Source organism: Dufourea novaeangliae, unplaced genomic scaffold (genome assembly GCF_001272555.1).
Source record: "Dufourea novaeangliae isolate 0120121106 unplaced genomic scaffold, ASM127255v1 scaffold187, whole genome shotgun sequence".
Taxonomy (NCBI): domain Eukaryota; kingdom Metazoa; phylum Arthropoda; class Insecta; order Hymenoptera; family Halictidae; genus Dufourea; species Dufourea novaeangliae.
In genome coordinates, this window is record NW_015374075.1 from 2687787 (window position 1) to 2709617 (window position 21831).

Below are 21831 nucleotides of genomic sequence, written 5' to 3' on the forward strand. Positions count from 1 at the left end.
GTAAAATGTTACCCTACTTTGGCCAAACTAATTCTTCGGGAAAGAATCATGAGAGTAACATCAATAGGTAAATATTCAAACAGATAAAATTTACAATGCAAGTTATCACTGTGCATTGGTAATGATTTCGATAAATTAATCTGATAAGTATATGTTTGGTGCTTTATCTAAAAATTTATTTTGTTTGATTAGTGAAACATCAAATTTTTTTTAACCATATGGAATATTTACAGAAACTATTCGCTTTTCTATTGATTTCAGAGTTGCATTATAAAATAATCGCATCGGAACAAAGCGTACTGGTCAAAAACAACGTTCTAGGTATTTGAATCATGTTTCTGTATGCATAATAATCGTGAATATGGGATAATTAGTACTAGTTATTTAGAAAGCCTCTTATTATTTTTCTATTTTAATCTTTAGGTGACTTTAATTTTATATCGAATAATTTTGTAAATTGTTGTTTACGTTGACGCGGAGAAATTTTGTTTATTATCATACACCTCTACAATTCTGATGCTTGTATATAAAGTTGAAAGAACTATTATATACAAATAAATAAACTAGAAAATAACTAATTCAACACTTGCAGTCGATGTTCTACTGAAGTAATAGAACTTCATAAATTCTACTAAACGTAAATTCGAGGAACTCTAATTTGTTGAATACTTCCAGCAAACTAATGGATATGGAAATAAGTGCTTATATGTAAATATATGTAAAACTGTTCTGCGTTTAAATAGATGTCCTATAAAAAATTTTAATAACCTCGTTACACACTCTCTTTAACACGACAAGATTTTATTACCTGTTTAGAATTGACATGAAGATTTTAAAAAAAACTTCTGATTTGCATCCATTACCGGACAAGTAGCGACACATAACAGGAAATGTTGGTACTACGATATTCACCTCGCATCTCACGAGACTTACCTGTACAATGTGAAACTCTGTCGAAATATTACCTCATGAATATTCAGCAAATGAAGAAAAAATGTTCGAAATTACTAAATATGTATCGATCAATTTCACCCCTGTATTATTCGTTCCACCTTCAATACAATTCATATCTAATCGTTCAAACAACCAACAAAGGACAAAAATAAATCTTAGATCATAACTAGAAAGACGTACAGACACAATCTATTGTACTAACAACGGATCACATCATCAGCCCTACGTTTACGAATTATGTACCAGTAAGTCCAAGGAGGAAACGTGATTAATAAATTCGACGCCCAGGCGTCGCGACGGTCCATTTCGACACAGCTGCAAAACAATGCTCACGTATACGTGAGCTCCCCCATCGGGAGTGTTCGGGAGTCCTCGCAACCGATTCGTCGGACACAGCGTCCCTGCTGTTCCATTCACTCACACTGATCCCTCCCGGTCATTCGGGTTAACATCTGCACGGAAACGGAGGTTGGCAAGGAAGAGAGGTGCGCGATCGACGCTATAACACCCGCCTGATGAGTGAATCGCGCGCGTGTCAGTGCGGTGTACATATTGTGTAAAAGAGCAATCGTGCGTATGCAAAGCCGCGGCTGTGTAGAGACGAACTTGAAGTCGGAGAGGAAAAAGGTATACAAGTGTAGACTGAGCGGCGGCGTCGAGCGCTGGCAAACGGGTCGGCATTGGTAAGCGCGATTAGCCGAAAACGCGCAGTCGCGCGTCGATTCTGTCGGGTGGGAGGTGATCAGCTGTGAACACACGAGGAACGAAATGTTCGTCTTGCAAAGGTCTATATTGTGAGTACCTGTAATTTTTCCACAAAACCGCGTAACGAGCGACGTGTTTCGGTTCAAAACATATTCCGTCTTTACTGCACCGGTGCGGGATAAGAGCACGCACGTGCGCGCCGATTCAGATCGGCGAGAGAAGTGGAAAAAGGCTAGTGGAATACGCGAGAAGGGCCGTGGTAACCTAGCTTCTGCCGCAATGCAGTGCTGAAAATAGGAATGCGCGGAGAAGTCGCGGATCGATACCAGGCCACGTTACTTGTGCATTCTGTGGGACAGTGCCAAACACAATCGTATCGCGCTTACGTTCAGGTGCATTAGAACATTTTCACCCTTCTGGCGGTTCCGTTCTCCATTCTGTTCGTCTTTTTAGTCTTCCTCCCGAAACACCTGACTCCTACCGTTAGAAGACCGTAAGGATCGTTCCCGACCCACCCCTCTCAATTTTGTCCTGTTTCATCCTGTCTATCCGTCGAAGCATGGACCTTTAGAAACGTGCCTGTTCACGCTTGCCGAATAATTCGAGGAAATAGAGATCGTTCGTCCAGTGGAACTTTCCGCCTGCTGTGAAACGAAACCGATCCGCTCGTTGAACGGTTTTGAACATGCTCCATTACATTTCCTGCTTTTGACAAGTCGTGTATTCGACACTAGGAGACGCTTTCTTATTGATTTTGTTTCTGCGCACCTGTTACTGTAATGTTTTCCATTGATCGTAGAAGCTGTGTTAAAATTTGTGTTCTGGGACCATCGTTTCGGCAGCTGGTAATGTCTACATTTTCGTAAACGAATATATCCAGCGGATCAATCTATTTTCGTAACATACATGGTGTCGTGCGTTTTTCAGGGAGTTCTCGGAAACGGATGATATCGTTTTTTTTCGAGTGGCATTAAATAGGAGTCTTCTGACTTCGTTTCATTTTATGATATGTGCTCTATTTAAATTCGATTGTCTATACTAGATGATTTGAATCTGTTATAAAAGAGACATAAAAACGAGTTTATATTTGCTGAGTTATTTGGGTGACATTATCAGAGATATCTCAGACACTTCTCAAAAAGATTGTATTCTCTCCGTTTCTCTTCGTTGAACAAACTAATAAATGACAATTCTGTTACGATATTAATAACGCATTCTGTTTACATGACATTACGGTTCTCTATTACCTCACACACTTGCTAATTGCGAGTTTCGTAAACACGACGCGCCATTCAAACATTTATAGAGTACACTAATTTTACGATACGTTTATGTACATCAGTAAATAACTACATACGTGTTTCGAAATACAAGCGTGGCACCAATAGGGTACGACATAGTAACAGACAGAAGTAAAGGGTATGGTGTAAACAGTTTACTCCCTTTTTATTTTTTTAATCATACATCAAGGTTGCTGTTCTCTTATGTTATGTATATTTTTAATATTTTTAAAAATTTAAGGGAGAACGAATATACGTTGATATCACGTGACCTATAAATGGTTCAGGATGACTGGAACGTAGAAATTATTTGAAGTGATTAGGGTAAGAAATGTATCAATTGAAAGTAACATTATCAATATTTATTTCAAAATACAACTATTTAATTGAAACTTAATATTTAAATATTCTAAATGAAATATATGAATAAAGTTATTGTATTAGTAATTAATGTTATTTTTAGTTCGTAGGCAATTAATTATTATTGTATTAATAATTTTATACTAATAAATTATTACACTAATTTATTTTTGTATGGTTTTTTCCACAATTAAAATTGAATATCTTATACTCCTTACATTTTTAGAGATCAGACATGTTTTAGAACACCCCCTGAATACTGAGACTCTTCTTATTTATGAAAACACGTGTTCTTGTAATAACTCATTATCATTAATTTAGCGTTTTATGATGATGCGATAGTAAAGGCAGCTTAACGCAGAACCACATTTGTTTTCTGCGCTACGAACGATTTGTCATAAGGAATCTTTGAAAATGACGACATACCTACTTCACGTCTCGTGTCACTTCATGCCGGTAAAGTTATATTGGTGCTTTACGTAACACGTAAAATCGACCAACTTACATAATGTACGCTAAACGTGGTTTTGCTACTTAGGACGAAAGAAGGAATTTTGTAATGTTTACATACCGCGTAATCTAAAATACGCATTAGATGATTTGAAGTTAGAATAATGCCCGTTTAGCACAGATGCACAGATTATTCATATAAAGACTAAACTACTGACTACTTTAAATTGAGAAACGGTCCAACATAAGCACAAATTAAACTGCACGTTGGTATTTACTATTCAAGCGACTTATTCTCCAAAAAAACTAATTTAATCTATATTGTTTAATCAATTCTTTATTTAAAAATATTACGTAACATTAATTAATATTAAATTAATAATGTGAAAATGTTATGCAGTACATAAATTTAATCACCAGTAGCAGAAATACTAATACAAATATTACATTCATGCCTGAAATTGCATGTAAATATGTAACAAATATGTATAAAAGGCTTAGACACCAGAATGTTTAAATATGTTTAAATAGAAATATTTGTATTGAATTGTTACGATACATATCTAATACGTACAAATTACGTACTTCCACGTAACAAGTTGATGTCACGCGCATTGTGTACATATATGTAGGACCCCCATTCAATGAAGAAGAAACTGTAACAATCAAGGTCATTGTGTAATAGGGGGAAATCCAATCTAACAAATGAGTGGTTGTTAAAGAAAGAGCTTCCATATCATCACAAGATACTGGGTCAGTACAAAAATTTAGATGGTTTCTCTACAGATTATAATATGATTGCCATGGTTTTATAGAAACAGTAATAATTATGTTAATACATTACGTGTCGATATCAATGTAACATAGTGAATTGTTGTTTAGAACAAAAATTGACGCGATTTAGTGGGTTTTATTCTTTAAAATAAAAGTGAAATTAAGCTCTTGAAAAAACATTTAAAAATAAAAATAAACGTAAAAGGCATTTGTGATCTATTTAGTGAAGCTATTATGTTGATCTCAGTCTGTGATAGATTATAAATTTGTTACTATAATTTAATTGTATAAATTCATTAAATTATTAAAACCCATCAAAACTTTTGCACTCACCTAATATGTAGTATACTTCGAATTTGCCTTTTTACATAAAAAAAACAAATACGACAAGATATAAAATACAATATAAGATATAAGAGTACTTTAGAGGAATTAAAGTTTAGCGACTATGTGCTCTTAATAGACTTTGTTTTAGATTGAATTAGTTGTTTGAACATATTTCTATAAGTCTGGCCGGGTGCCACCAAAATAATTATAGATTACCCCGTTCTCGTTAGGAAATGAAGTAGGAATTGTTATTACAGGGTAGTATTTCTTCTGAATATGTTGTTTCGTGACTTATACAGATGTTTTGGCCTTATACAATTTTCGGAACGGAAATCATTCACGTTTTCCAACGTATTCATCCAACGCGATCAATTATTGTCACGACGACGAGTTTAATCCCCTGTTTTAGTTGAACCAGATCAAACTGATTGTTACTCGTTGTACAATGTTGCGTTCCTATCTACAATTTAGTTCTAATCAACTAATCATGCCTATCTTAAGTGCATGATAAACTGCCTGGTGCATTTTATTTTTTAAAGTATCTCCCGAGTATGTCGATAATAAAATTGCTTGCCTGACTTTGAAATGTTTAATCAGTAAAATTTGATCAACTATCTTTCAAACAATTCTTTCAATCATTTAATTAGTACCTACTTATTTAATTAATTTAATTTTGTTATATGTGTTAGACTTTATTTTTAATTTGAACATATATTTTTATTTTATTTTACTATAAAAGAATTTTTATTTTGTATATGGAATGAGACATTCATGATCAAATTCGTCTGAACAAATTAGATAAATAATGCAAATATTTAAATTCAGTTAGAATTACTAACTTTACTAATACTTGAGAATACGTAATAAAGTAACGTTAACTGTAATTTGTATAAACAAGGAAAATAACAAATATTTGTGACTCAGCCTAATCGTTTAAAGTAATTAACTAACATGGCGTTGCAATACACTGCCATTGCTAGAGCCATATACAATGTTGCATAACTTTTGGATTGAATTTTCGACAATATATCCGTGTTCTGATGTACTACATATTATGTAATTTACAAGCACATCCACGTAGGAAGATTGTAGCAGCTGTTCGTGTATCATTTATTGTAATTCAATGGCTTTGAAATGTCAACGTATAGTCGACAGTAATGAATATATTATCACATGACAAGGTATTGAGTTACGGATATGCTACATAACTTCTTCTATTGCCTATATCTTCAATCAATACGAACTCCTCTCTTACGTTTTCATTGTCACGGTACCATCATATTTTTAATTTATTATATCGTGCAAATTGTTGGGCAGTAAGCCAACACATTAATTTCTTGCACATGAAACAATTCTCATCGTAAATCTTATTACGAGAGTAACGATAGGTAAACTATTGACATAGAAATAATATTTGTAGAAGGATTCTTTTAATTATGTACACGAAGATTGCTTTAATATATTTTCTGTTCTCTTAATTATTGCTATTTGTAATTCTGTAAACCTTTTTTTAAAATTATCTTATATACTTTGGTGGTAATAAGAGGATGTGTAACTGTAGATGTAATTTCAAAATTAAAAACGGGTCTTTATTTTTTAACAAGTAGATTTTTATATTTGTTATTTGAAAAAATTTCATTTTATAAATACACAAGCATATACAATAATGTCTAAAAGTACCTAGACTAGTAAAAGACTTTCGATATTACATATGTATACAAATTCAAAGGAATATATACAAATTTCCGATATTTAAGTGACTCAGAAATAATAAAATAATTCGATAGTTACTATATTATTACATAACCGATTACTGCATACGTTTATTTAGAGCAATGTTTCCCAACATGGGGGCGTACGCCTCACCGAGGAGCAATTTGAATACTTGGGGGGAGGAGGGGAGGCGCTTAGCAAATCATTAACGTTCGTCACCTCATCGACAACAGGTTTACTTATGTGCCCTTGTTAAATTTTTTCAGAACATGATTTACTATTATGCTAAGGGGACATCGAAATCTTTGAGGCGTTGAGGTGGGGCATAATTCAAAAAAGGTTGGAAAACACTGGTGTAGGTAGAGTGTACTGGTATATGGGAGTCTATATTTCAAAAATCAATTTACAAAACAGATATTTAAAGTTTACAGTCTATTAAGTACAGTTAAAATTATAAAAATTATACGCTGCGAGCCGGATTTTTTGATAACTTACAAAGGCAGACTTAAAATGACATTTCGTTTCGGAAATTTTTACGATGAATCAGGAAACAAGGAAAAAGTAGAGAATAACAGTACAAAATGTATGGTATAATTCCTTATTGCGTTTTTTCCCATACATTTATGATTATACAACTACGAGAGACTCAGTCCCTGAATGTTTACATCCTTTTTAAGTAGAACTCTAAAGAGATTTATAGGATAGATTTGTAAAGATTTATAATCATAATTAGCACCTTTTGGGAGTTCCATATACTTCATTAGTTTAGGGTGTATGTATAATAGTGGTGGCCAAACCTTGCGAGGATAGGAGCCATATAGGGTAGATGCACTAGTACATCTAGTAGTAACAGAAGCAATAAAGTAAGTAGAGTTCAATCTTTTGTTTAATATTCAAACAATTTTTGCGCCACTGGTTAGAAAATTTCATTTACTTAATACAGAGAATCCTCGTTGAGTGTTCGAAGGCTCCTCGGCACTGAATATTAAGTATCTCATAAACTAATGGCCATATGCGACTGACACAAATATCATTAGCATCAGCATTCCAAGCTCTACCAATACGCTAAACATCATTTATTCTCGGAGTACGGACGTTTTTAACGTTCGTAGAGACAGTCGTGTCTGGATCCGTCTATGAAACTCTGTTCTTCCTTCTTTCTAAACATACTTTCGAACGCGATCATTCAAAAACACCTGCTTTTTTATATGACTAAATATGAACAACTTCTGGCGTAAATTATATTTACAAATCGATGAGTTAGATACGGCTTTTAAACACTCCGGTCTAAATAGACCCGGTAACCGTACTCCAAGGGTTAAAAAGTCAGCGTTACACCAGGGAACCTCTCCGTGGTAGTGCCGTGGAGCCTTTGAACACTCATTAAAGATTTACTGTACCTACTGTTTATTCACTGGTGAAATCTGTATTTTTTCTTCTAAATTTAATTAATCACATTTTTACAATTTTTCAACTTGAAATCTATACGTTCTAAAATGGTATAAATGTTATAAAATCTAATTTTCATGTGCCAAATATTTATTAATACTATTATTATTTAAAAATTCGACTTCGATAATCACGAAATCTCTTAAGTGTTCATTCATTCGTGCATTTACTATATTGCCTATCAGAAATACTCGAGAGTTGCAATCCTCTGTTGGAACGGTATAGAATTAATTGCAAGTCACGCTTACAATCTGTGTGTATATTACACTGTATAAGAAAGTCAGGAAATTTACAAAAATATCATATTACGTACGTGTATGTATTATGTGTCTAGTTTATCAAAAAATATTGTACAAGTATATGAGAGCTGCAGTATGGATCTAAAACATCCGTGTGCGGCCTGCAAACCACAAATTGGCCACCATGGCTATATGTGTAACATTTTCTCGTAAATTGCTTACTTAGAGTAGATAACATTAATTGAATAAAATAATCACTTGCAGCTTCAAGGTGCGGGGCACCTTTTGCACCCCCGCCATGAACGGTCCTGCGCAGTAGTCACGGTGTTTCTTGAATGACGTTAATCGTAATCCTGCCAAATGGATTTGACCGGTTCTCACGGACGGTGTTTCGCTAAACTTTCCAACAAATGAATCACTCGGTTGAACGTACTAATTGGCACGTACCTCAGAAGTCTATAAACCAGCGATCATTTGGGCGTTAAGTGCAATTCTGCGATGTTGTTTACTCGCTTACTCCGCCACCCAGCGTGTCAGCCCAATTTTTTTTAGTTTATTTTAGTTATAAGTTAAGTTTGCGTATTTTTTAAATTCCTACTTTGTACAACTATACTATAATTTACAAAAATTGTTGTCTTCGGATATCATACCTAATATATGTAAGAAATAGTTGAAAGTGTCCGGGTTTGAAGTAGAAATATCTGGGGTTTTAATGCTCTCTGTCCGTGATTAATGACTTTACGGATGGCAACCCTACCCATGCCTACTGATTGTAGTATTGAAAGTATTTATGTGTATACCTCCAAAAAGTTGTTCAGAATGATGACCTTGACAACATATTTCAAGGTCATTGAAATCGGTGAGGAAGTCAAACTTCTAAACAATTACCTTATTATTTATCGGAACAAACTAAATAAGTACGAATTAACTGGCAACTTTGGTCATTATTTCTTAATTTTATCACAACAAAGACTTTGTAAAACGGAGAAACAAGTTGTAATAAAATAAGTATGACAAACAATGTTCAACAATTTTCTCTTTGGGTTTGCAATACTGAATAATCATAAATTGGAAATCTTTTTTGTAATAAAGGTAACTGGAGCTATATTAATGAAATTTTTTTATTCGTCGTATGAACGAAGTGAGTTGCCGCATTTTGTAGCGGTATTTGAATATAATCGGCAGAGCATATGTCGACTATAACTTCTTGGGGCCGATTAATCAGCTAGTGGGCAATTCTTTTTTAAAATACGATATAAGAATGAAATAATTGCTGTAGCCTGAATATCTGCTGTTACAGCATGTAGCCCCTTCTATATGCTGTTAAGAGTTTTTGGTGTCGTCTTTTCACACACATATTTATTTATGTTTTAAGAATATTCAAAATCTTTATTACATTAGAATAATCAAAATTGCCTGAATTATAAATCATTTGGTACGATTCCTTAACCTCTTGAGGGATACTGGCACATATGCGTACGTTTAGTTTTCCTTTCATTCAAGCATAATTCAGAAACTGTAATTAAACATTCACTAGGAAATTCCTCAACAAAAAAGGACATTGTACCAATTGATTGTCGTTAATGTTTATAAATATGTTTTAATTACATACAGTCGAAGAATACAAAAAAATATTCGTTGTGGTCTTAATAAATTTGTCGCTGAAGAGGTTAAAAAACGTGTCCCATTGGCTGACACGATGCCAGCCATACTACTTATTTGAAACTAAAAAAGGGAAAAAGATTTTTGGTTAGTACGAGTGTGGCTATGGTGTCTACCAGGATGAAAGAAATATCAAAAATTTGAAACTGACGACACTTTTAAAGTTTGAATATCGATTTTCTCGACTTTTTTCGGATGTATTCAAAATACCTTCAATAGGTGCATTATTCTTCAATTTTATTATCATAAAAGAAGTTTTAAGTATAGTTTTCCTTCGTTATATTTTATATCTATAATACATATGTATCTGTTACGGAGAATGAACGAGTTCTTCCAGAAAGATCAGTTGTATCAAAATGATATTTATAACTACATTGCCAAAGCAATGCACGTCTCAGGATGCGTAAGAATGAAGTTACACTTGTTTTGGAATTCGTCTTCTTCATAATACATATGTGTAATGAATTGTATATTATATTCATTTATTCCAAAACTATGAAAGTTTCAATTTTATTACATTATACGTATATCTTTTACGTCACAGAGTTTATGTTGCACAGTGTATTCTTACTCCCTACATTAATTTCTTATTTATGGTACTCGTTTTTTAGACAATGAATAAATAATTTCTACTTGTGTTTGAATTTTAAGATACTTTTACCACACAATCGATCACATATAACAATCTTACGAATTCATGAAACGTTTCTATCTGATCTTTCAATTAAAAGAGGTTTTATCTACCACATACACATCTTTTTTACACTCGACAATATGTGCAGTGCGTTTACAGTGGTTTATTGGTCTGTATAGTGGTGTCAGTGAAATAGTTATAATGTTTAATTATATCGTATCATCGAAATTCCTCGATAGAAACTAACTGCTCCACTTAAACGAAATAGACTGAGTGAGAAATAGCAAATTGTGTCACCATCTATTGTTGCAACCTATAATAAAATAGAAATCATGCATCTCCGAGATAAATTACTTAAATCTTTGTCTCGACACTCACAAATTTTCAAATTGGAGTTCCTCCAAACCGATGTCTGGGATGAAAAGGTTTAACTTCTCGTTTTCAATATCTTTTATCAAAGAATTCTCCTTTTTATCGTACTTGAAATGTCTACCTCGATAACAAGGAAGAATAATTTTACGAAACACAAAGGAAAAGCGATTCGTTTTTACGATATATAATTATTTTACATAGTTATAACATATTAATTAAAATAAAATTTGTCAAACTGTTATTATATAAATTTTTCAAATAATTTATTATGAAATCGTTCATATAATTTATATTTATACTGATTAAAATGCCAGGACGTTCAGATCAGCAACAGACCAAATACATACATAATTTTTAATAGCGCCGCTTATTTGACATCGTTTCTCATTCCAATGCAGCAAAGTAAGGTAATTTACACTATTTGCCAAATGTATAAGGTGAAATATGTCATAGATATATGTAGGTAGAGTTCTGAACCAAACATGTATGTGTAGTAAATAGCATTTTGTCTCTCAAATTATTTTCCATTCAAATTAAGTACTGCTGAATTCAATATGTCAATATTTCATTATAAAACAGGTAATGTACATGTATTTGCATTAAAAGTAAGCAAAAGGATGTTCAGTTCAAAGTCTTCGAAAGCACATAATCTACTGTATCCAGAAAATAATATAATTATAAATTAAGATATAATTTAGATAATTTGAAGTTATCTTTAAACATACACTACATTGAGGTTTAGACAATCGTACGACTCGGTCATAATGTCAGACAGAAAGGTATATTTATTAAACGTAAAAAGCCTCCAAGGGTACTCATTGTCGCTCTTAAATTCGGTGCATTCTTCGGGTCACTACTGTTGTTACAAACTTAATCATTGCCCGTATCATAGTGAGCATAAATTACAAATCAAGTTATCCTATACATTTGGTCATAGGGTATTTTCGTGGCGCTGTGTGAATTAAGAAAAACATTCTAGGGTAAAGAATAAACAAAAATCAATCAGTTTTTGTTTTGTTTACGCATTAGATCGACCAGTAGTAGAAATTGTGCAGGATCATGGCTGCGACTTCTCCCATGCTCGCACCCAGCCGTGAAGGATGTTCAACACAGGGACATCCACGAAGTTTCAGGAGACGTTGTCCCTATCAATATGGTGAAGGGTATTGGTCATTTAAGGGATCCCCGACTTAATAAGGTGAATATTTCATTTCTTCCATTAAATCTCTCAAATAGTATACGTAAAATGTAAAAAATATGTAGATAAAAACTTAAAAACTTACGAAAACAATGAAGCAATTTGACGATTCTTCCCTTAGAGTGACCAAAACGTGTTGAAAATTACATCGATTTACAGCATGTTTCTAATTAACACTGGAACTACCAAATCCGTCGAAATGACGGATTTCAAATTTTTTATTTTATAATTACTGAAGTCATAAAGGTGCTTTCGTCGGAATTGCTGTCAACCTTTAATATATTAGACAATTTACATTATACTATAGTATATTATATCGTATTATATGTATATTATACATATTCATATACATTTTAATATATTTAATGCTGGTAGTTGTAATGTTAAAGGTAGACTTTGATTCCGCCTTTTGTCTTCTACACGCGATATCTTTATTAAATAATGTTATACTTATAATTGTTATCTATAACCATGTACTATTGACCAGGGTTTGGCATTTACTCTAAAAGAGAGGATATCCTTGGGTATACACGGTCTGCAGCCTCCGAGATTCAAAACTCAGGAAGAACAGCTGGCTCTGTGCAAGGCTTCAGTTATGAAATATACCGAGGATTTAAACCGGTATCTTTACCTCGTGGAACTTCAGGTAAAGTAAAATAAAAAATCAAATAGATCTGTTTAACATCTATGATGGAACCTCAATAATTAATCAAAAACGGGTATTTATATATGTATATGGACATATGTATGTTTGTGTACTGTAACTACCCAAAGCGTAATAGTGAATTAAATTTTTGTTCTTGATACATAATTTTAGTACATTTTCAGTATTTCGATGGTATATTCATCTTTGGCATTGGTTTTAAAATTTATATAAATCTACGGAGATTATATAGCATGAATTATGTAATTAATTAGAAATAATAAATTATAACACAACATACATTTTATAGTAACTATATCACATAATATATTAACTGTACAACATAAATATATTTAGAAATAATTATATGTTCAAAATATGCTGTTTGCCACAGGAAAGAAATGAGAGATTATTTTTCCGTCTGCTAAGTGAGAACATTGAGCAAATGATGCCAATTGTTTATACGCCTACCGTGGGATTAGCCTGTCAGAAGTTTGGAGTCATTTATCGCAGACCTCGTGGGTTATTTATTACAATATACGATAAAGGCCATATTTATGAGATCCTGAACAACTGGTACGTGCTATACAAACTTCAGCATAGTTATTAAATACCTTTTTTTACATAAAAAATTCCATACACTTGTTTACTTGTGTATGTAAAGCAAAAATCGTACAGTTTCCTAAATTTAAAAATTCATGAATCATTTAGAAACCTCAAATTGTACCATCTAAATTTTCGCGTAAAGTAGAGCACATGTGTCGATAGCTGTATTCTTAACTCAATTTCTGGTACCCCTTTTATGTGTGCAGATGTTTTGTACATGGAACAGGAACATACAAATGCTCTACGAAAATTCTACCAATAACACTCAGACATGTTATAATTTCTTCATCTTTCATTTTGTTAGTTATACTCATACAATACACTTAAAATTGATTCCAAAAGTATCATGTCGATACATTACAGTTTATAGAGAAGAAGCGAAAGAACTTTACGATAATTGGTTTTTCTAAAATAACAGAAATAATAGGAATTATGTAAACATGTGATATGACCCCTTAATCATTTACATATATATAGAACTATAACAATTATGCAACATATCATTATATCATAACGTAGTATATACAATATGTAAAATTAAACAATTCCAATACTTTTGAATATATGAATCATTTTCTAGGAATATTTACGCATTTCCAAACATTATTTTATTTATATATAATGTTGAACACCATTGTCAAAATAATGATTTCGCACTTTTCATTGTTTAACGCATAAAAGTTTATACGAATAAATTATGTTAACTTTAATTTTCAAATTCAGGCCTGAACAAGCAGTTCGTGCTATTTGTGTAACTGACGGAGAAAGAATTCTGGGTCTCGGTGACCTGGGAGCTTGCGGAATGGGCATTCCCGTCGGAAAATTAGCTCTTTACACTGCCCTGGCTGGCATTAAACCGCATCAGTGTCTACCAATTACCATTGACGTAGGCACTAATAACGATCAACTCAGAAACGATCCTCATTACATCGGTCTTAACAAGACGAGAAGTCAGGGCGCGGAATACGATGAGTTAATCGACGAGTTTATGGCAGCCTGTGTGAAAAAATACGGTCAAAATGTGTTGATTCAAGTACGATGGCAAAAGAAGCCCATTTCTTATCCTGACTTTGCTTCTCCACCCCGATATACTCCTCACGCCTATTAATAATTACAGTTCGAAGATTTCGGAAACCACAATGCCTTTCGTTTCTTAGACAAGTACCGTGACAAGTATTGTACATTTAACGATGATATACAAGGCACGGCCGCGGTTGCTGTAGCTGGAATTTTAGCATCAAAGAGGGTGACGAAAAAAAAAATGTGTCAGAATACGTTCGTCTTTTTAGGCGCTGGCGAGGTATGTAACGCTTGTAATAAACTTCAAATTTGCCAATTTTATTTACGAGGAGACTTGATACAGGAAGGCGACTTTTTATTAAGACGTATTAGAAATAATATATTTTAAGGATCTGTTTATGAAACTCCATCATTTTATGTACAGGGTGCGCCAATACTTATAGTACATATCCTTATGAGTTGATTTCTTGTGCAAAAATTGGTTAAACTTGACAAATAAATTTGACATAAAATGAATTTTGAAAATTCATCTAATACACATACATTTGACTACCATTAGTGGACTATGGATATTTATGCAAAATCATATCTATAAATAAACGTAAGAATGAAATAGACGTCTGTTTCCGATAATAATAGTGTTACTAGGTAAACACTAGATGATAGTTAAACTCAATAAAAAATTAAAGTTTTATTCTATTGCATTTTACCGAATGATAAAAAACGTATAAATACATAAAATGCTTAGGCAAGACACATTAAATGTTGAAACTCCATTTTTTCGAAAATATAACAATAATAAGAATATACCATTTTATGTTTTCGACGTTGTTTTTTCGACAGGAATTAGGTGACATGTATTTATACCAACAGTACTGCCACATCCTATATGTATATGTATACGTGCATGTAACTGCTCATTTCCTGCTGTGTGGTTGATTAAAATAGTAACGTGTTCTCCTTTGTTACTAATAGAACATTTATAGCTAAGAACGTGTAGCACACTTTGTAGAGGAAATTTAGACTGCAACTTGATTCATTAAAACAGCAATTCCCTTTCTGCTTTGATTTGTCATCATACTTTCAGTAAAATTTATTTTACTATTCGCAGGCAGCTATCGGAATAGCTGACCTTTGCGTTAAAGCAATGGAAGCGGATGGATGTACAGAACAGGAGGCTCGCGATAATATTTGGATGATGGATATCGACGGATTGCTCGTTGAAAAACGACCGGAAGGTAACCTCGATGGGCACAAGGTCTGGTACGCGAAAAATCATAAAGTGGTGAAGTCACTGCTTGAGCTTGTGAAAGAAGTAAAACCAACCGTTCTGATTGGTGCGTAACCCTTTGTTTATTAACATGCATCGATTTCTGTCTAAAGTAGAAATATCCTAACAGGCGCATCGGCAGCAGCGGGAGCATTCACTCCTGAAGTCTTGAAAGAAATGGCCAAGAACAACGAGAGACCGTTGATCTTTGCGCTGAGCAATCCAACTAGCAAAGCCGAGTGCACGGCTCAACAAGCTTACGATTACACGGATGTACGAAAATTATTTAATAGTGTTATAATGAAAAAGATAAAAATATATGTTTTACAGTGATTGTTCCAACTATAGTAGAGCCTACCGTATCCAAGCAACCATTTTTACTAATACTATACTTCCTCAACTTTAATAGAGATCAAGAAAATTGACAGACTGTTTAAATATTTATGAATTTCATATCTTTTTGTCTACTAAATTAGAGAAATTTTTAAAACATGCATTGTACGTACACGCTACATATTTGCAATAGGACAAGACATCTGTTGCTGAGAGATATTCGGTTTGGAAAACAGAATGTTCGAATGTTAGGGTGTTCGAATACGGGAGGCTCTACTGTTTTCGTATTTTGAAAGAATAGTACCGTTTAAAGTAACTAAATGTAATAAAAATGAATCTTGAAGTAATATTGCAAAAAAATGTTTACATTTCAGGGAAGATGCATCTTCTCCTCGGGTTCTCCGTTCGGTGAAGTGAAATACAATGGGAAGGTCTACAAACCTGGCCAAGGAAATAATGCATACATATTCCCTGGAATTGCATTGGGAGTTATCGCGACCGGAGTTCATCATATTACGGAAGATTTATTCCTTATTTCAGCCCAAGCAGTTGCCGATCATGTAAAGGACGAAGATCTTGCTATGGGTAGCCTCTATCCACCATTGGGTACAATTCGTGAATGCTCGATAGATATTGCTATTCGAATTGCCGACTACGCTTACGCGAAAAGTAAGTGCTCTGCCTACCTGAAAACCCATTTTACATTAATTAAAATCTTATTCGCATACATATTATTCACAGTGTGGTAACCGTTGTCTTATATTTCAGCTGGACTGGCTAGTGAATACCCAGAACCTAAAGACAAACGGAATTTTATTGTGAGTAAAATGTACGATGCCAACTATGATAGTCCACTGCCAAACCTTTACGACTGGCCGTGCGATTATGCTCAACCTCGTATTTTACCAGAGAAGTAAGTACCTTGACATCTTTACTAGGTAAACGAGCATAATTTCCCCATAGCATTCACGATACCACTACAGCAATATGTTAGATACATAGTAGGAAGCGTTTTAGAGATAGTTTACAGAACTGAAGAAATGCCACGTTGATCAATAGCAAATAGCAGCAACAGTTAGAATGTAGAAAAGAGCAATAACACGAAAAATAGTGAGTTTAAGAAAAAAGCAAGATTGCAGTAATACCACAATTGGCGTCGTAGTTTCAGCTACACGATTATCTAACCGTAGCACGCGGCTTTTTAATCCTTTCTCTCGCATTTTTTGTTGTAGTGACGGCTAAATAATTTTCTATAGTGCTTACTCTTTGAAAACTGCGAAAACTATTGTTTTTTTTTAAATCAAAATTTTTAAGTAGCTGCAACGTAATTAACCTTGAGCGCTTACTACTACTATAGTAATACTTGCACACTAATATATTCTCTTTATATGCGAAGAAAAAGGCTATAATCGCCATTTAAAAAAAGAAACAGCTGTAATTATTTATTAAGAAAAATGTAATATAAGGATCGATAGAAAAAAAGTCGAACATTTTTCTTCGCAATTTAAACTTCCTATAGCAATGGCTTATTATTGAAAGTTGTGTAGTTCCGTTATCGGTTAGCGATAATATTTATTTATCACCAGCTTGTCGCTAGTCAGTGACTGACTTCGGTGCAGGCCGCTGAAGCTTAATTAATTTTTTTCAGAGACACTGTAGAAATCCGCCACGATTTAAAACATCTGTAGCGGGTTTCATCGAGCGGGATATTCAGAGGCTATCATTATTACCATTATCGCTAAACGAAAAAAAAAAAATACAAAATTATTGCTGTGTCCTGAATTGAAAAATATGTGACAGGTCATAGCAGACAGACAACAGTGCAGTTTAAAACAGTTTTAGCTGTAAGGACTGTTACTTCTGTCAGTGACTAATGTCAGTGCTTTTTACAATGTAACTTGCACGATGTGTAAAAGCACGGCAAATGAACCGATGACATAGTGCTATTGTTACAGCATTGAATATCGCTGTATGCTAACATTGCAGTATTTGAATGTCCTCCTTCATCCTTATACGCAGTATGTATTACGATCGCTAGTTTATTCCCCAGAAACGTGATAGATAGTTAACCATTGAAAGTATTTGAAGAGAGTTTATAGAATTGTTGTTGTTATGCATACCTTCGCAAGTATGCTGTATAACACGAAATGAACGGTAATACGTTGCTTCATGGACTGAAGCATAACAAGTGTAGTAAATGATGATTTTACAATGTACATTATTTAATAAATCGGCATTTGTGTAGTGAAATTTTTCGATCGAGTAGTCGATCATACAAATAAAAGTTCTAATGAAAAACTTCAAGAATACAAAAATCTACCACGAATGAGTGTATATTCTGTTGTTCTGTCATATTGAAATTTTAGTTCTTCGAAGAAGAGTTCTCTCCTAACAATTTTACTCTGCGAAACTAATGAATTTCGGATGTAAAATAAATTTCTCATTGTGTTTAAGGTGGGCCGATTTTACCTTTACGGATGATCCCAAAAATAATCAGTTGGAAGCACCCAAATCCTTTCCACAAAACTAGAAAACTTCGTAACATGCTTATACTTTGCAATATGGATGTGTCCTGAATGAACTAACCAAAACCTTCCTAGTTCCTCCCGAGAAGACAAAAAAACTTCCAAAACGCAAACCTTCTATTTAATGTGCTTGTACTTTGCAGTGTTTTATATACTTGTACACAGTGCTCTGCTAACCATATGTGTTTTATTTAAGAGCTTAAATAAAGATTATTTATAAATATATAAATCGCAAAAGAGTTGCACGAAACGACTGCTGTTTGCAGCTTGTTAATAAATATATATTGGTATCATCTTTACAATTGGCATTGATTTTTAATTAGAAAGGTTTTTCGTGTTTCATGTTTTCTTTTTGTACACCGGGTGAACTGTAATTCATGACACAAGCTGTTAATTTTTACATAAAAATAAGTTGAAAGTATAACAGAAACATCTGTGTGCGAGGCTTTGGTTTTACAAAATGAGCAGATCGTTACGTTTTCTTGAAAGAGTTTTTACAGGTTTGATCTAGTATGAACCCGATTTAATAATTTTTAAGAAAAATCTTTTTCTTGTATGGTGTAGTACAAAACTCTATTTCGTTTCCCTATACAGAATGAATTTGAAAGGTGAAAGAACTTACGTTGGTATTTATTACATTAGCAATTGTTACATATTTACACAAATAAAATAATTACAAAAAGTTTATAGTATTGTGGAAAACAATTTCGGATATTTTCCTCAAAATTACGTGCAACTTTTTGACGCCCACCATTCATTATAGTATATTTATATAATTTGATGCGTGTATAATTAGAAATCATGTAAGAGTATTGTATAGAAATCAAATAGAATCAATAACAACATGACTAATTCTACTCAATTTTATGTTCTAGAATATCACCATAAATTTTAGTGTTATTGATTTATCCTTCCACCGGAAGTATGTCACTCTCTTTACTATAAACTATTTTCTCAAGCTTGATATATTTTTAAAGAAAGCCTCACACACACACACAATTACTTGAATTTAATTTTGAAAGGAAAATCAGCTATTTTTGGATTATGACATGATTTACTAGACATCCAATATTTTGCGGGTAATCTGCAAATGAAGCGATCGATTCGGCATCGATCCCACCTGAAATCATTTTCAAATTTATTTGTAATGATCGTACGTTTGAAAGTGCCGAACATCGCATGTACAAAATATTTTATATTTCGTATAAGATGTCGAGGGATTATTAAAATGTTTACGCTCGTAAACATCGACGCAATTACATATTTATTCCTGAGACGTTCTCGGTCTTCCTATCTTTCGAATGAACGGGTGACATCATTCAGCAATTTAATACGAAAAATTAGAAAATAATAAAATTAGAAATAAGAAACGCCCCTCTTGGCTGTTAATATTTCATTCTAGAATAAGAAACAGTTTACTCTCGAGTCTCGCATGGCGTATAAGACGTAATCGTAAGAAACCTTAGAAATGTGGTACTCGTGCATAATATGTGCTTGTTATGTGTCATAATATAATTAATCGTTAACTAGCAAGAATGCCAATTATTGAGTCTATGTTATATGTATAATACTCATGATAACGTTTGCTGCCACGAATTTGATTGTTTGATTTCATTGTGTAGACGTGAATATGGTAGCAAGTTCAGCCAAGCGACCCGAGCTTATTTCACGATAGATGGATATTAGGAAGTAATTGAAACTGATGTGCTCGCGTTCCAATCCCATTTTTTGTTATACAGGGTGTTCGTCAACAGAGGGGAGAACATTTAAAGGGCGATTGTACATGACAAATTAAAACTACGTTCAAGAATGACGAAATTTCCGTTATGCCTTCGTTTTTAGTTATAAGCATTTAAAATGAAAACTTCATGAAAGTAGTTAAATCGTAGACTAATATCGTTGATTTAGTCTACGTTTCTCTATTTCTAAATTTCTCGTTCTAAATTTCTACAGACCTGTACTTGTTGGTTGTCTGCGGATTACCTACTTTCAAGCAGTTTTTACCATATTTTTGAACTAAGTTTAACTAAGAAACAGGCTCGACGGCAGTTTTGTTATTCTTTATTTTCGTCTTATTTAGTGTTGTACAATTAATCCCTTAAATTTTCTCCCACCTGTTGCTGAACACCCTAGATACGTACTCGAAGTTCGATACGTCCGTCATGAAGTCGCTTGGTTAAACGAATACTACTGGAAGATCATTATGTCAATACTAACCGTGTTCTTCTCCCAACAGATTATGACGTGTTGGCGAGTTTAAAGACCAGGTGACCAGTCTGACGTATACAAACATGTTTTAAGATAATATCGTTCATCGAGGAATTAAATAAATGTCTTGTATTGTGAACAGGTCTGTGACTCTTCGGTAGATGTATAATGTAAAATGTGTCCGGAAATGACGATTTCAATCCATCTTTACTCGTCAATATTCTGTACTGTGTACTTATTTATTACTAATTTAGTATCATAATTGTACTCTGTGACGATGTATACGTTTCCAGTATTCAAACTATTCATTGATTTCGCGAGTGAACTTTATGGATTGTTTCACCTGAAACTATTTATTTTATTTATTTATACGCTGCATTTTTTTGCGTACTGCTTTAAGTCCGGTGAGTAAGTGTGAAACACAACAAAACTACGGTCCACTTTGTAAGTCACGCCATGAACAGAAATTAATGAATAGTTGCTTTGGGAGTGATGTTCACGGGTTGTTCTGGTATTTCTCTTGCATCATAGCTGATACCGCATCACGTATTTACGTATGTACGCCTTATGCATATTTATGTATAAACGTAGTACAGCACGATGTGGTCTAAGTGACCTTCACGAAGGATTCACCCGTGGACAGCACTGGCTTATGGTAATTGTACCTCAGTAACGTATAACTGATTATTAATTATATTAAGTTCTGTGGTGATCGTCAATTTTTAATTTAATGCACGTATTAAATAAATAATTGTGTTGGAAAGAATTGATCGTTTAGATTAAATGTTCTATTACGCTGGATATACTGCATACAGCTGTGCAAAATATTTCACCATCTCTTCAATTTAATAAAGTGATTTTAAGGATTATAATCAGGACAAGCAAGAGACAACGTTCTAAAAGTCGTATTTTTTGTACCATACCGTAATTGTCAGTCTTACTTTAAGTAAATATACGAAATGAAAATTCTGTCACAAGGTTCCTATATATGTGTTGTTATGCATATGAAATACAACTTTCGATCAACAATATCGATTAGATTGTAATTACTGCGACACTGCAAACGTAAGGGAAAAAACTTGTTACGATCTGTTCAAATTAGCACTATA

The 21831-nt window shown here is 33.5% G+C and overlaps 1 protein-coding gene across 1 annotated transcript; it reads left to right on the plus strand.

The window, feature by feature from the left end:
- Positions 1-1616: 1616 nt before the first annotated feature.
- On the plus strand, positions 1617-18137 carry LOC107190533 (NADP-dependent malic enzyme). The gene is made up of 11 exons (XM_015579342.1): positions 1617-1748; positions 11949-12117; positions 12605-12763; positions 13155-13336; positions 14090-14399; positions 14484-14666; positions 15498-15723; positions 15787-15929; positions 16364-16658; positions 16758-16902; positions 17638-18137. Exons 1-11 carry the CDS (start codon positions 1723-1725, stop codon positions 17675-17677), a joined length of 1878 nt encoding a protein of 625 aa, XP_015434828.1. The 5' UTR covers positions 1617-1722; the 3' UTR covers positions 17678-18137.
- Positions 18138-21831: the final 3694 nt, after the last annotated feature.

What these genes read in the sequence shown, in the direction of transcription:
- LOC107190533 (XM_015579342.1), top strand. Translation starts at nt 1,723, where the DNA reads ATGTTCGTCTTGCAAAGGTCTATATT. An exon ending in TTTACCTCGTGGAACTTCAG is followed by an intron (nt 12,764 to 13,154) that starts GTAAAGTAAAAT and finishes TGTTTGCCACAG; the next exon opens with GAAAGAAATGAGAGATTATT. An exon ending in GTCAAAATGTGTTGATTCAA is followed by an intron (nt 14,400 to 14,483) that starts GTACGATGGCAA and finishes TAATAATTACAG; the next exon opens with TTCGAAGATTTCGGAAACCA.